At 40.8% G+C, this 17,112-nt stretch overlaps 1 protein-coding gene across 3 annotated transcripts in view; it reads right to left on the bottom strand.

Moving 5' to 3' along the window:
• The window catches only part of dock11 (dedicator of cytokinesis 11), a 90,972-nt gene that overhangs the window by 53,667 nt on the left and 20,193 nt on the right, over window positions 1–17,112 (bottom strand). For all 3 annotated transcript variants that reach the window (XM_061031592.1, XM_061031594.1, XM_061031593.1), the window contains exons 10-19: window positions 16,504–16,587; window positions 16,110–16,250; window positions 13,112–13,408; window positions 8,643–8,765; window positions 8,428–8,510; window positions 6,766–6,888; window positions 6,461–6,537; window positions 5,289–5,473; window positions 5,079–5,144; window positions 1,172–1,264 (exon numbers count right to left, since the gene is read on the bottom strand). In XM_061031592.1, coding sequence (XP_060887575.1) covers window positions 1,172–1,264; window positions 5,079–5,144; window positions 5,289–5,473; window positions 6,461–6,537; window positions 6,766–6,888; window positions 8,428–8,510; window positions 8,643–8,765; window positions 13,112–13,408; window positions 16,110–16,250; window positions 16,504–16,587 — 1,272 coding nt within the window. The remainder of the gene's footprint in view (window positions 1–1,171; window positions 1,265–5,078; window positions 5,145–5,288; window positions 5,474–6,460; window positions 6,538–6,765; window positions 6,889–8,427; window positions 8,511–8,642; window positions 8,766–13,111; window positions 13,409–16,109; window positions 16,251–16,503; window positions 16,588–17,112) is intronic.

Raw genomic sequence — 17,112 nt, 5'->3', positions numbered from 1 at the left:
GAGCACAATAAAGATCGCTAGAATTAGCATGCTAACACAACAATGCAGCACGAGTTGTTTTGGTTTCATGCTGGTGCTCAAGGGCGACATCTGCTGGATCAAAAAATCACATATAAAGACTTTAAGTGATATTTATATATGTTGGATATTAAGAAGAAGTGCCGTATTTATTTAAAATACTTTTGGGGCGGCTGTGGCTCAGTGGTAGAGTCGGTCGTCTCTCAACCATCTGCTTGGGGGTTTGATCCCCAGCTCCTGCAGCCACATGTCCGATGTGTCCTTGGGCAAAGAAACTTAGCCCCGAGTTGCTCCAGCTGCTTCGTCAGCAGTGTATACATGTGTATGAATGGGATCAGTTACTTCTGATGGACTCTTTACTCAGCAGCCTCTACCATCAGTGTGTGAATGTGTAGGTGTGACCTGCAGTGTAAAACACTTTGAGTAGTCAGAAGACTAGAAAAGAAATAAATAAGCTAAAGTCTATTAACCATTTATCTATCGGTTTCTTGTAGAATAATTCAGGCTCACCGCATTATTAGGCTTTGCTGGCTATATGTATGGGTGTATGAGTATTTATAAAGCCATTATACATATACAATAATTTTAAACCATACAGACAATTCAAACAGAGTCAACAGTCATGTATTATGTGGTGACTGAAAGGGCATAGGCAGACGCAAACTGCTTATAAACGCCTATCCTACTAAATGCTAGCTATGCAATTCTTTTACATATTTTTTGCAAGACTCCTGTACTGGTGTGGAAATTGCGGGATAACTCATAAAAAGACAGGATAGGAATAGGATAGGCTGCGGTGCGTGTGGTAATAAACACTAGGATGCGATACGCATTACCTTTTGTCATTCTTCTTTTTTCACTACTTTTTACTTATCCTGCTGTCTCTGTCAAATCCTTCTGTCATTTAAATTCTGTTCAAATTAAAATTATTCATAGCACAAGGGCCGCCATGAGGAGCCATGATGTAGTGACACGATAAGGCAAATTGGCCAGATATCTGTAATAGGCGCAGTGTGTCTGTGAGAGACCTGATATGCTTCTGTTGTTATGAAACAGCCTGTTAAAGCCCAAAGTGAATGTTCATCACACCACCACCACATTACAAGCCTGCAGGGCTGCAGCTGCTCAGTGTGTCTAATGTGACATCTCTCACCTCGTCGTAGAACTCCGGGCTCTGATTGTGGTGCAGGACGGCTGCGTAGGTGCTGTTGGTGAAGAGTGAGTCTCCTGGCTTGCCGTAGATGCACTGAAAGGCAAACACACAGACATAAGTCATAACAATTGTGGTCCTTTGATGTTTGGGGCACGGCGGTGAGTATGAGCCGAGGAATCTGTGGTAAAAGGTGAGGTGAGTGTGCAACCCTTCATGTACAGAGAACAGAGAATTAAGACAGATTTGTTCAACACAGAGCTCGTCTCATCATGAAAATTATATGAAGTTTCAAGCCTTAGAATCAGTATAATACCTCTTTTAATTAAAGTGAAGGTACCTTCCAGCTTCTGCTGAATGTTTATGACAGAAAACCACAGGACAATCACAGAATTATGACTTAAATGTGATCACATAAATAGTATTTTTACCTTCATTGGTAAATAGAGACATTAGTGGATGCACATTAGGGTTGTTTTGAGAATGCACTCTTTGGAAAATGCTACATAGACAAAGCTCTATCTTGTAACAAAGCTCTGTGGGAAAATAAACTTTGGTGGAAAAGGTCAAGCTTGAGCAGGTCAGGATATATCTAATGGGGAGTGACAAAGGGGGGGGGGGGGGACTTGTTCTAATGGCTGGTTTGATACGATAATTAGGATGCTAACAATTGTAGTCATCTCTAATGAACAGTAATGAGCAGGGCTGGCCAGAGGAAGGACAGAGTTCTGGAGCCACATGATTGAAATTGAGACTGATTGGAGCAAGAGGATGAGAGGAGCCGTGAGGACGGGGTGAGGCTCAGGGGGAGAGGGGAGAGGGGAGAGGGGAGAGGAGAGAGATCTCAGGTCAATCTGAGGAGAAAGAAGCAGGAGGAGGGAGGAGATCTGTTGATTTAGATCATAAGGTAAAGTAGCTATGCGGCAGAAAGTTAAGAGGGGCTGATGGGAGTCCTGATTACCTGAGTCAGGATGAGGGTGTGGGGCATGGCCAAAGGAACTTCCTCAGATGTTATCTATCAGCGAGTCTGTCCTGTTCATACATGTACTCTACCACACATGACAAAACCTCTTTCCTCACATTTTGAGACTGCTAGACGTGAGAGGTGATTAAATCACGGATTACAAATATGCTGCCCGTTACAGTGAATAGTTTTAGCAGGATCTTTTCAGCTGATAGCTAGCTTAAGATTCAGCTTCATCTGACTACATTACAATGGTGTGAAAGCATTGACATTACACCCAGGCCTCCATCCAACAGGTGAAATATGCACATGCTGAGTGAGAGAGCATTGCTTGACTACATTAAGAAAAGTTTTTTTATGAATTGTGATAAAATCAGACTTTTGCGATGTTTTATTGATAAGGGCTAAGAGAATTAGAACAATAAAAACAGAGATACAGATAGCAAGGATAGAGGGCCAATTCAGTTCAAAATCAAATTAGTTGAGCCAATATTTTCAGCTGGCTTCATTGGAGGAGTTAGTCTGTTTTCAGGAATTAAAGGTAAAATTAGGTGAAACCAAAAAGAAATCACACCAAGATGAAAAATGAAGGTTTGATGGGGAAAAGTAGTGATTTATGACAAAGATAAATTCACTTCGAGTCTTTGGGGAATCTCATCATCATCTTCAATTTTCACATTCCTGTCACCAAAGATTTTTGTTTCATGTAAAAACAAGAATCTCCCCGAGCTTCCGCTGCCTCTGATAACAAATCAGGTGAGAGGTGTGCTGCTGGCTCCAGCTCCTTGTTTTGTGTGTGACCTCCTGCCTCTCTGTGCTTTAAAGCATTGTTTGAGAGCTGACTCTGTGTGTGTGTGTGTGTGTGTGTGTGTGTGTGTGTGTGTGTGTGTCAGATCTACAGTATCTAACATATACTGTATGCCTGACTACATGCTGATCTGTCCGTCTGTCTGCACCATCTTAATCGGGAGCATCAAGTGTAAATGTTTTGGCAGTGGCAGTCAAAGAATTCCTGTTTTCCTCCCTCCCACTGGAAAAGGGGAGAGAAAAAAAACAGTCCACACTGCTTTGATGAATGTTTCCGCCCACAAATATTTGACATGTGTGGCCAGAGAAGAAAAAGAGGAGAGGAAAAAGAGAGTGACCATTTATCATCTTCTCCTGCCAGCTTTAATAACCAGCTTCTTTAAGCATTTCCTTTCTCCTCTTCTGGCCCCTCAGCTGCTCATCGACTTCCACTTTGTGAAAAGCAATAAAAAGACGAGTTTATCGTGTTGGAGGCCTCTCTGCTATCGATCAAACCTCACCTGGGATATTCAAAATCTTTTCAGGACAGTTATATTGTGTATATTTCTGTACCAGGCTCCTGGTGATCTGCTGAGAGGAAGGAGCATGTCTGTTTCATCACTACGGATCTTCCTCCTCCTATCTTCTGTTTCATTCTAAACTACATGAACATCTGAATTGACAAAATGCAGATGCATGCTTTATAAAATGAAGACTCTGATATAATTACTGGTAAGTCTGCAGACCAACTTATGTCTTTGTATGTTTTTTAAAAATAATTACTGAACCCTGATTCATCCTGGGAACTATTTTGAGTGCATAAGTCTCAACTTCTTCAATCAAGATAACATCTTTATTATTTAGAGACTAAAACAAAAAATCTCCTCACATATTTTGTAAAATACACTTTAAATGTTTTTCTAACACTAACGTGTGTCTCTAGTCCGTCTACAAACCCCCCAATGATGAGAAAAGTCCATCCTCTCCATCTTCTCTCTGCTCCACTTTTCAGAAGATGTGTGCTCAAACAGGCCGTTTGGAGATTTTCCCTTTATGACATCACAAAGGGCAGTAGCCCCTCCCCCAGGTGGGTGACACTCCCACAGCTAGGTGTTTGTTCTGCCCTCTGAGTCTGCCTTCTCACCGTAAACAATAGGGCATGGAGCGAGAAAGATCGAGCCACCCAAGCCCTTCCAGAGAGGGGGCGTGGTCAGACACAGCTCATTTACATATTTAAAGGTACAGACACAGAAACAGCCTGTTCTGAGCAGGGCTGAAATAGAGGGGTTTATAGACATGATCAAATACAGGATCAGAGTGGATTTAGAACAAGAAACGTCACACACATGTTTTGGGGAGCTCTGAGACTTATTTAAACTGGTTGAAGAGGAGGAGGATATGTGAACCGTAAAACAATATGTGATAAGGTGCTTTCCAGAAAATATAAGCAATATATAAATATATATATTTTTTTTTTAATTGGACAGGACAGCTGAAAAAGAGACAGGAAATGTTGGGAGGAGAGAGTCGGGATGACAAGCACAAAGAGCCGAGGACAGATTCAAACCCACAGTCGTTGTACATGGGGACCAAGACATAACCACTAAGGTATTGGTCGCCCCAGCAAAAGATATCTTTATGAACGTTTTTTTTGTGTGTGCCATTTTTGCTTGTATTTGATAGGTCAGCTAGAGACAGAGAATGTTGGGAGAAGAAAGTGGGAGATGATATGCAGCAAAGGGCCAAGGCCATTCAAATAAACCATTTAAAAAAAATACATGGCATGCATTAACTGCTGAGATAAACTGACACTGTTTCATTTTGCAAATGTAATCAACTTCTGCAATCTGACATGAGAACAACTTCATGTCAGGTTCAAGTGTAACGGCTGGGGTCAGCAGGAGTGGGAGTTCTGCTGAGATTACCTCGACCTCAAGCTCCTGAACCTGAGCTTTTTTTTAATGTTAGAGGGAAGGAATAGGGATGTTTGTAGAAACATGTAACAGAGCGTTGTTGGCGAAGGATGAAACTTGGTAGCCCCAGCAGGCCACCTACATATTATATATGGTGGCCACAGGGACACTGTTCATGCAACTCACCTATGAAAAGCCTTCTACAACACATGGTCAAATGTGTGTATCATTTATGAGTACAACTCACCTTTAAAGGGGCTGCACCCTCTTCATCTGAATCTCTGAACTGGATGCAGACTGCGATGTTTCTAGCCTGGGGTAGAAAAAAACATGCACAAGTTAATAATAGCACACAGCAGAGCAAACAAACAGAGAGAGAGAGAGAGAGAGACCATGAAGCAAATCTGGGACGCCATCTCTACCCTCATTTTAACCACATTCATTTTGAGTCCCACACCTTGGTGAAGCTCTTCTGGTTGTCGTATTTCAGCAGCTGGGGGTAGATGTACAGCTGGTTCTTGTAGGTGGTGAAGGGGTAGTTGTACTTTGCCTCCTCGGGGAGAAACTCCTCAACCTCCACTGACACCCGCTCACAGCCGTCCTCGAAGGGCTTGACGGGAATGTACGAGGAGGTCACCGTATCTGGAGGGAGGCAGGGCACACAAGTTAGGGGACAAAACCTCCCTGTTTGTTCTGCCACGCATACTCAACTCAAAATCATTCAGCGTATTTTTTCCACAATAAACAAACCAACTGTTGATATGGACAAAAACAGGCCTTACTCTACTGTATTGTTTGCATTAAAGGAGCAGGAATTTTAAAATCTCCTGAGATTTGGAAGAGGAGATTTATATGTGAACGCAAACAGCCTAATTTTCGCTCTTTTTGTTCTTTTTTTGATTCCATTGAACTACACATAGCATTGATTAAAAGGGAATTATTCTCATCATAGCGTGGTATAGCGGACTCTGTTGCTTCATTCATTCATTTTTTTGACCTCACATCTCGCCTCAGGAGACCCCTACACCCTCCCACCGTCAGAAGGGGATAGTCGGGGGGCTGGTGGCGCAGTGGTTAGTGCGCGCGGCCCATGTATGGAGGCTGTCATCTCAAGCGGGCGGCCCAGGTTCACCTCCCACCTGTGGCTTCTTTCCTGCATGTCATTCCCCACTCTCTCTCTCCCTGATTTCCGACTCTATACACTGTCCTATCTATCCATTAAAGGCACAAAAAGCCCAAAAAATAAATCTTAAAAAAATAAGCAGGGGATAGTCATCCACTGTGAGGTGCATATGTGAACAGCCAGGTCGGGAGAATTTCACGAGCAGTCCTCCTGAAATGATCTAGATATTGTCAGGAGTCCATATGTGAAAACAGCGATAGAGTCTTTAAAAGTTTTACTGTTACTTAAAGGTGATCAAAATTAAGAAATTCAAGGTTAACCTACTTTTTGTTTTTCATACTAGTGACTAGAAATGTTCAGCAGGGGCTCACTGTGTGACTTACATTTAACTACAACAGGCTCCAAAAAGGTGTTTATCATGACAGATCCTTTGTGTTCATGTTTACTGTCACAGAGAGACAAATGTTTGGACGAGGAGAGTGTTCAGAAATGACAACACAGCTTACTTGAGAAGTCAGGGGGGACACATTCAATGGTGACGTTCAGTTGTCCGGGGATGGTCTGAAGTTTACTCTTCTCAGGTCTGACAAGGAACAAAGAAATGTCAAATAAGAACAGAAGGGTAATCAAGTCTGGAACATGTGTCATTTTGAATATAGTGATATTTTTTTTGATGGTAGGAAAATCCTGAATAAGCACAAAAGTCCTTTGCAGTACATGTGAAATTTCATGAACTGCAAAAGGACATGAGTGTTTTGTGCTTCAGTAACTAAGCGCTGGGTTTTATAGCAGAACGGCAGTGATGACTCACTTCCTGATGTCAGCAAGCAGCTTGATGATGTCATCAGTGGAGATTTTGCTGCTATCCTGGCGGTAGAGAGGAGAAAACTTCCCGTCCATGTCGAGGCTGCCCTGAGCGTCTTTGAACACTTGCCTGGAAACACAAATAACACACATGGCTACAGCTCCAGCCTCATTCAAACACCATATCCACATCTACATTCAAGGTTAAAGGAATCAAACCGTAAATGAGGGAAGCTGGCAGGACAGGGCAGAACTATGTTTGTGTATGTGATGCTGACATGTTATACTGTAATGCTGCTCCATGTCTGTCCTGCATGATATACATTTTTTTATATTAACCAAATGCTGCTTTATGTGTATCCTGCATGGTTTATGTATTTTCTCCTGTGGCTGCTCACCTGTCTGCTTAATTACTGTCATGATATTTCTATTTGTAGCTTTTAGCGATGTTTGAATTTGTTTATTTTTTTTATTTTTTTAGGGAGCCTTTTATAAAATCTGGCCAGGGACAACAGATGAAAATTAGCCTTTTGGCTAACTCTGGCATATTTACCGAAATGTTTATTAATATGCAATGTCCCTGTAAAATAAAATAAAATAAATAAAATAAATGAAATAAATAAAATAAATAAAATAAATAAAATAAATAAAATAAATAAAATAAATAAAATAAATAAAATAAAATATTGCCATTTCAAATCCAAACTGGGAGCAGTATGACAGCATTGTTTGGTTTAGTAATAAAAAAGCAAAGAAGGCATAATAAAGGAGAATTTTTCACATTTTTAAAGCAGGTTCTATTTTTTAAAAAAGTCTTGTTTCTGGTTCAGATGAGTTCAGGCAGCTATGAGTGTAAGTCACCAGTGTGTTCAGAACCCAGCACACAGTCATATGATCTTCAAGTGTAAGGGAATTGAAATACTTTGGATTACAGGTGGAATCACAGGGTCAGTTATGATACGATACACTGCGATATCATACGATGCAATCATTAAGATGAGATACAATGCCAGACAATTTTAATTGTTTTTGAATTAAGTGTTTTGTTTTGGTTTAATTAATGCTTTGTGAAAGAGGGGCAGATATTATAAGATTAGTCTACTTTCTGCTCCTTTTCATTCAAAATTTGAGATTTTATGTTTGTTTGTTTTTCTTAACTTTATTGTTTGTTTGAATTAAATAAAATTTACGAATAAAAATAAAAATAAAAAATAAAAAATAAAATAAAATAAAAATAAGGAGACGATATGATACGATACAATGCAATGCGATTTGATAATCATATCACATGGATGAGGAAATATTGAAATTTTGTCCCACCCCTCCTCCTGATTGCTTTTGCTGCAAAATTCTGCATGTATAGAAAGCTTGACGCAAAAGCCGATGCTAAATTTGAAATTCGTTGGTATGAACATGATAAAAAAAAAAAAAAAAAAAAAGTAAAGTTAGATGGTGAACCTTTGCTTCTTCAACCCTTGGAAACCCATTTAAGCTTAAATAAAAAGTGGAAATTTGACATATTTATCATAGACTTATTGACTTTTAGGATACAAAATCCAACGCATTATGATATCATATCAGTGCATTCCTACAAGGCTGTTACAAAATGAATCCAAACCACAGATCATTACTGTTTCATATTTTAACTCTTGGAGTATTCCTGTCTTACTTGGCAGCCCAGGCAAACGGCATCCTGTACTGGCCCAAGCGTTGGCATGTCTGCTTGGCAGCTTTGAGCACCTTCTGGGCGGTCTGCGGAGAGAGACACAGGAGAATACAAACACAGAATCAATATGGTGGAGAAAACACACAGTATGTGTGACTGGTAAATAAAGTCTGCTCTCGTCTCCGGTTTGGTTTGAAAAGCTAAAAAAAGGTGTGGACCTTGTTGGTGTCGGAGGTCTTGATGTACGGCTCGGCACAGTGAGTGATGCCGTTCTGTAACACCTTCTCGACACGGGCTACCAGGAAGATATCACCGTGGGGGTTGGTCACTGAAAAGATACCCTGCAGGAGAGAGAGAGAGAGAGAGGGGGATCAATTCAGCTGGGACTTCATTAAGGATGAAAGTAATGATTGTTTTCATAATCGACATATCTAAGGTTATCAATAAATCATCATTGAGTCAGGCAGAGCTGTGGCTCAGCTGGTGGAGTCGGTCGTCTCTTAACCGGAAGGTCGGGGGTTCAATTCCAATCTGCTGCAGCCACATGTCCGATGAGTCCTTGGGCAAGACACTTAAACCCTAATTGTAAATAACTTCCTTAGTATGAATGTGATGAGTTAATACTGATGGTCATGTTACACAGCAGTCTCTACCATCAGTGTGTGAATGTGTAGGTGTGACCTGCAGTGTAAAACTGTTTGAGTAGTCACAAGACTAGAACAGTGTTTTCAACCTTTTTTGAGGCATGGCACACTTTTAGATTAAGAAAAGTTCCACGGCACACCACAAACCAAAAGTCTTACAAAATGACAAATTACACCATAATACAGTAGAAAAGCGCTCTATAAGCTCAAGTCCATTTTACCATTTGACATAAAAAAAAACAACAACAAACACACTCAGAAGCAAATTGAATTTGTACAAAAAGATGAGGAAAGCTTTAACGACAGATTGTAACTTTTTGTATGCTAACTTCTTAAACTTTTTATTTACCTATTCCTCCTTCCTTTTCTTTCTTGACTTATTGTAAATTCTTCAGATTGACAAGATAAATGAACTGTACTAGAGCCATATTCATATTCACATTTCTCTTTGCTTCAGTCTTAATAAGTGGACTGCGTCTCTGCAGAGCGAGTGCAGGGGGAAGTGGCTGCTGTCCGCTGAAGCTCTACAGGAAAACCACACAGGGCTCACATCTATTTTTTGCTCTTGGGAGAAGGGGCCGTCTTAAATCTTTGTGCTGTCAGTTTGCACAAACAATCTCGAGGGGACAGAAATGACGTTCGGCAAAGTAGTAATAATACTATATGAAGGTCTGTGGAGGTTTCTGGGAACAGCAACAGTAAAAATGTAGGCTGTAATATTGATTGGAAACAGGAAAAAAATCCCAGAATAAGTCATGAAAGATGAAGGATATTAATAAAACACATAGTAGAGAAGCAGCAGACAGAACTTCCTGGTTTCACTTGCAGACATCAGTTCTACTGTTATGCTTCCTGGTATAACTCTCAGAGTCACAGCTCCTTCTTACAAAGTAAACCTCACTGGCTGGTTTGTATCTGGGAGAAAACCTCCTTGTATATTTGAACAAGTGGATTGGATTAGTGAATTATGTAACAGACTGCAACAGAGGCCTGAGAGCTGCTGATGTAAGAAGAAGTGGAGGCTCTGGCCTTGGACCACACCCAAAGCACCTAAATTAAACTGTGGTCTGCAGAGCTAGAACAGCACGCTAATCACAGAGGTAGAGCCGGCGCTGCAGGATGCATGTGTCCGTATGACGTCTGTGTATGTGTGTGTGTGTGTGTGTGTGTTGCATTAACAGATGTTTGAGACAAAGTGTAACATTAGGTCTTTAAATTAGATATAATGAGTTTGGTTTATTTTACGTCTGCAGCTTTAAGAACTGTGTGCAACAGTCTGGTTTGCTGCTCAATATTAGAAATACTTTATCTTGAGCACTTATGATCCGATTGACCTCTTTTAATTTTCTTCTTAATACCTATCAGCTCGTCTAGTTCATCATGAGACATTCAGACCCCTCCGGTCCTCCAGGAGGACGTGTTTACTTATTGTTCCAAGAATCAGAATCCAGCAGAGTGAGGCAGCTTTTAGGTTTCTACGTTCCTCAGCTGTGGGGAAAAAAAGCTCCCAGAGAACCTGAGGCTTACTCAATCTTATTAAGTAAAATCACTTCTCATCCTCTTTTATGTAACCTTTCATCTTAATCTCTTTAATTCATTTACTTGTGTATTGTCTCTGATAAGTTACCAGCTACGAACTCCTCACAGGAGCGTTCTGTTTTTAATCCGTTGCCGCGGTAACCCAGTCCCGTCTCTAGTCACAGAATCGAGAAGCGAGTATCTGAATCCGGTTCAAATCCTAACTGGTGCTAATTAACAACAGGCGTCCTGTTGAGTGACCTAATCACATGAAAGAGCCGAGCAGTCAGAGGTGAAGAGCAGTGTGTGTGTGTGTGTGTGTGTGTGTGTGTGTGTGTGTGTGTGCGTGTGCACGTTCTGATCTCACAGCTTCAGAGGAGGTCGCCCAAGCCAAAGGTAACAAGCACATTTCCACAACCACGCCGATGACACACTGCTGTATATTTCCTTGGATACAAACGACAACCAAACCCTCCGATCAACAACCGTTGTGGATACGCTTTACATATTTGATTGTCTTCTCTGTTTTAACATCACTCTCATATTCTATCCATCGTGCTCTGAGCATCGGTTCCTGCTTTGATACTCATTTTGATTTGCCTCTTTAATTCATTCTCTTGTTTTTGGACTAGATTGTAAAGCAGCCTGAGTGATATTATAGGTACGATGATAAACCTGGCAACCCATAAAGGTCAGATTTGGACTAATCAGTACCTGGAGATACGCTCACTATCTGCACTTTGATTCAAGGGATAAAAACAGTGTCGTCATCATCGTGTATTTGCTGAGCAACATTATGATTGAGATGTTTCTACAGAGTCCTCTGGTGTAAGATGGAAACAGGGAATACATCATTCTGGTTACTGAACTCTTGTCCCACACAGACCAGCTGCAGACTACATGGGATTACCAGGCTGAGTGACTGAGAAAAAAAAAGACATTTCAGGAGTTTGTCACCTCACTGAGTGGAGAAAAAGCAGCCCTGGAAAATGTACAGTGTCAATACATTTCCACCGGTGATTGGGGTTGAATTGTTTTCCCTTAGTGTGTTTTCTTGTGAACTGTGTTTATGCTTGTTTTCACTCTGTTTCTGAAGACTGAGATTCTGACAGGTTTTCTGAGGACACATATGCAGAGGGGGTTTCCATTATCACAACCTTTGCTCTCACTTTCTAAGAAGCCAATTTATTGACGCTTATAGTTAGTCTCAGATGTCAAAATTCCTAAATGTTTACGTTGTTCCTTTAAGTGTACTATGTCTTTTTGTACAGGTTTGATGATCTAAAAAGACACCAAAGCCCTAATTGGGTGCTGCTGGATCCCAAAATTAGTAGGTATAAAGAAACAAAAAACATCTGCACATAAAGGAGCTCCCATTTTAAGGATTTCTTAACAAGTGATGTTTTGAGCCAACAGTGTGTGATGTTGACTCAAAACGTCAATTGTTAAAAAATATTTTAAACGGGAGCTCCTTGGTGTGCAGATGTTTTATGTTTCTTTATATCTTTTTGTAAAGGTTCACCTTCATATATTCTATTTCTATATTGTAAAGAACCTGCACAGGCTAAAAACCAACTAAAAGAAACAAAGGCACACACATGAGGACGAAGCAACAAAGTGTCTGTGAAAATCAAACCAAAGAAGAGAGAAGGCCACAGCTCGAGCCTATAGTCCTCATGTGGCCTCAGAGCTGTGAACACCAGCAGCTCATCAGAGATGAAGTCTAAGTCTCACATCAGTCAAAGCCACGTCAGCAGAACCCGGAAGACAGAAGTGTCTAATTAGCTGCTATAGCACCAGCTTTCATGTCATGTCTCTTTGTAACTGAATAACATGAGCCAAACCTCAGAACTACAACGACGCTGTCTGCTCTTAATTATAGAACATCAAAACGTTAAAGCTTCATTTAAGAATATTATGTCTAATCAGCAATTTCCTTTAATCTTTTACATCACTGTAAATCATGAAATCCTACATTTCCCTTTTACCAACAAATGTCCTACAAGTTCAACTCTCAGATTATTTGTAATTTGAACAACCCTGTGGTTCAAAGTCCTCTGTCACAGAATGAGCAGGATAGATGTAAATATCTTATTTGTGTAAATATTTCTTGAACCTATTATTGATATCTTACTTACATTCCTATTCTATTTGATTAATATTTGTATTTCTATATTTCTACTGCTATATTGTATATTTTGGAGCAACTGTAACGATCGAATTTCCATCTGGGATTAATAAAGTATTTCTGATTCTTATTCTGATGACCAATGGATATATATCATATCTATATGTGTGTGTTTCCCTTGCAGATTGTCTATCATAACAGATGAGATTACTGGCCTTGAAGGATGCCCCTTTTTTTTCTGGAGATCAGAGCCGATAGCTGATAGCCTTCATTAAACTATCTGTAAGTGAAGTTTGACTAAGAGAAACCCTCCTTGTGACTTTCACCCCTTCTCTCCCTGAATCAGGTTGAGTCATTTCCTGCCCTCAAACAGCTGCTTTCTGAAACCAGCCCGTACCTGTGTGGGGAATCGCAGCAGAGCCTCCGACACCCTCTGAAGAACCGGCAGGCCGTTCCCTTTCCCTGAGTCTCCGTTCACCATGACTCCTCCCCCTCCTCCACCTCCTCCTCCTCCTCCTCCTCCTCCTCCTCCTCCTCCTCCTCCCTCTGAGTCCGATGAAGGAGAGTGCTGGCCTGAGGTGTCCGTCAGCATCTCCCTGACGCAGGCCGGGTTCAGGTCGACGTGGAAATCGGCTGAGATTTTGCAGCTCTTTGAGACGTCGAAGAGAGCCAGGCTGATGAAGAAGGGTTCCACCTGAGGGTCAGCAGAGAAGAAGAGATGATAGCTATCACTGGATTCATGAACTCAATATCATATTTCACACAAGTTTTTCAAAGCTTAATCCCTTTTATCAAGAATGGAATTAGTACTGCGTTTTTCCAGGAGCTTTGAGGGGATTGTCTGACCCTGTGTTAACCTGCTTATTGCATCTTTGATTGAGTAATGACAATCACCATGGTAACCCTAAACTGGCAACATCACGTGTTCTTAAATGGCTTTTCTCGTTTTTTTTTAATCTCTCAAATCTGTGAATAAAAACCTGCAGTTATACATTAACACCCCTTACATATTGGATCCTTTAGCAAACATGGAGCAGTACTTTACATGTCCAACATTTCCCATGATCATGAGTCACTTCCTCTTGTTTTCTCAACAGCTGGACTTTTTTTTCTGAGATAATGCTAGTGTTCCTGTCATAGAGATCATTTCAGTTTGATTTCCCAAGACGCTGACTTATTTTTCTCATTATCTCGGGATAACAATGCTGGTTTTCCCGCTATAACAGATTATTTTCTCTCATTATCTCAAAGCTTGTCTCGTCATGCAAATAGCATTTTTTTTTCTTCTTCTGGAAATCTAGAGATCAAAATATTTTGGGCTGGTTGCTGCGATATGTCAGACCACATGCCATGCTGCTGTTGCCCACACTGCTGAGGTAAGTCCAGCCTGTTTCTGTGGGTTTTGTGCTTTTATAGCTCCGGGAAGATGAGACAAATAAGTCAAAATATGGAGAAAACAACTGGAAGTTTCTTATTATCACAGTCAATAAAATGTATGGATGCATGTCTTTCTAAGACTTCTGTACTCACACAATAACATTTATACTCAATGACATTTGGAACTCAATGCTCATTGATTTGTGCCAATGAAAATTGAAGTCAAGAAACATTTGTTGCAGGTAAATTGAATTTTAAAATGTAAGATTAATCATTGTATAAAAGGAATTGCTTTCTGTAAATCAGACTCTCTCCACACAGACTACTTCATGTCTGGTTAGATAGCAGTTCTGGCTCTCACTCAGTGCTGCCCACACATTTCTTAATGACTTTGCCCTTGCTGGATGGACGGTTCCTGCGTGTTAGACTTCATCCAACAAACATTGTTGTAACTGTGGAAGGAACAGTAAGGAGGAAAAGAGAGCGAGCGTGCTGCTTTCAAACCACAGATATGATTCAACTCTTCTACTGTAGAGTTGATCTAATGCAGGAGGAGGAGGTCTAACTGAATGTTTTATGACTATTAGCCACCCAACATGCTCTGATCTGCTGCCAGATGCTAGCAGGAGCACTTCTCTGGTAATACATTGAAAATATTTCTACATTTATCAAACCAACTTCTTGTATAAGTCCTTATAAAAGAAGTTTATCACTCAGCGTAGATGTAAAAATATTCACAACAAGGTCAAACTGCTCCTATCATGAACTAATCTGCGAGCTATTAAAACAAAATATCAGACGTGTGATTGGTTAGCGACTTTAAAGCAGGACAGTGTGCATAGCCCAGAGGAGGGGGGGGGGATTACAATTTAAACAAATATTTAAACCTACATTTTATGTTGAGGTGTAACAACGCCTGCATTGTTAGCTACATATGTTTTTTAAAGACTCCAGTAATTAGGTGAACTATGACCATGTATAGGTAAGGAAAAGCAAAACAAGATCTGCACATCAAGAAGCTCCCGTTTGAAGGATTTTTTAAAGTGATGTTTCAAGCCTCAGACTTGAAGGTGAATTTTGTGAGTCGCCATCTTAAATATACATCAACTATGACCGTGCACCACAGAGAGCATACAATAAGTGTGGGGTCTGGGGGGGGTCTTCCCTCAGGACATTATGAGCAGAAAAACCTGATTTAGTGAATTATTTTCTGCCAAGTTATGGTTTCTCTGCATCATCTTCTGATGTTAACGTACACCTTTGTCCTCTTTGTGTCTTTTGTTTTTAGATGTAACCTCTTTATTTGTGCTGCTGTCATGATGTGTTCCACTGATCGTCATGTTCATAATTAAATAACAATGTCCAAGAAATAATAACAGAAGGGAAAGCCTCCCTCCATACAGTCACATCATAGCTTGCAGTCGTCTTTGTGACTGAAACATACAAAAACATGGAAAACGTCCTCGTACTATAACGCACGTGACACATCTATGTCGTTAGCTGTACGCTTAAGGGTGATTGTTATGTTACTTTTTAGTACGTTCACCGTCAACGATGAACCCAAACTGCTCTCCTTTTAATGTAAATTCAGCCTGGAATACGGCCTGGAAAAATACTAAAAAAAAATCCTCCATTCCCTCTGCAATAACCACCCTGAACAAAATCAAATAGACACTTTTTTAATCAGATGTTCATTGTTTCTATCTATCTATCTCAAGGACCATTAAAGTCTCATGTGTCAATGTTTCAGGTAGGACAATCCAGAACCCCACATAAATCCAGAAAAAATCCCTGATATAAAGAAATTGTTCTCCTTGAATGGCCTGGATCTTTTCCTTTGCTTTCAGACAGGTCAACATGAATTATGAAGGTGTATTATCTGGGGCAGCGGGTACTGAGGGTGAGGATTGTTGATGCTGCTGTAATGTGTGTTTTGGGGCTAGATATCCTGAAGTGTCATTGGTAGAGAGGTGAGAGTACAGATACAGGAAGCACATGGGAGTAAAGTGATGACGTACATTTGTGAGGACGCTGTCACCCTTCTCACTAACGCAGCCCTGGAGACTGAAGGTCAAGTCGTGGCAGCTGACGACGATACGGCGGCCAAACCGCTCCTCAAATGGCTTCACGTCTGGCTCGATGCCTGAGAAGTCCAGACGCTGAATGTGGGACATGAGGAAGAGGAAGGGAGGGGAGGGGAGGAGAGGAGGGGAGGGAGGGAGGGAGGGAGGAGGCAAGGAAGCAGAGGATAAAACAAAAGATTGAATCGATGGAGAGGATGAGTGAGGATAAAATAGAAGAGTATAAAAGAGAGGGAAATGTTGGGAAGCAGGGGAGAGATCAGATCATGAGAGCAGATAGTGAATTAATAAATAATGAGGTAACAATGATTTAAAGAAGTGTCGACTGTACCTGAGTCTCAGGATCCAGAGAGAACAGCTTCTGTCTGCCCTCGTTCCTGTTGAGCTTATTGAGCTGGTCTGTCTCCCTGGCAAACTGCACACACACACACACACACACACACACACACACACACACACACACACACACACACACACACACACACACACACACACACACACACACACACACACACACACACACACACACACACACACACACACACACACACACACACACACACACACACACACACACACACACACACACACACACACACACACACACACACACACACACACACACACACACACACAGAATGTAAGACTGTCATATCTCATTAGATCACCCAAATGATTGATTGTATTGAAAAGTACTAAAGCTACAGATCTTCAGTTATATTTTTGCTGCCTCAGATAAAAGAGAGAGCACTGTCTAAGTTGCCTGAATACGTTGGCAACATTTTGGTGTCTAAACGTTGCCAACGTATTTGTGCACTTCAGACAGAGTGTAGGAGTTTGGCTGAGATTTTTGTTATGGCTGGAATTCTATTTTTATTTACCGTGGCATCAAAAGAGATATTGATGCTTTGTTTCAGAAACATAATTTCAATGTCTTTTT

This window comes from Labrus mixtus, chromosome 23 (genome assembly GCF_963584025.1).
Source record: "Labrus mixtus chromosome 23, fLabMix1.1, whole genome shotgun sequence".
In the NCBI taxonomy this organism is placed as follows: domain Eukaryota; kingdom Metazoa; phylum Chordata; class Actinopteri; order Labriformes; family Labridae; genus Labrus; species Labrus mixtus.
The sequence above is the reverse complement of the archived record's forward strand: the minus strand, read 5'-3'. Positions and strand labels throughout refer to the sequence as shown.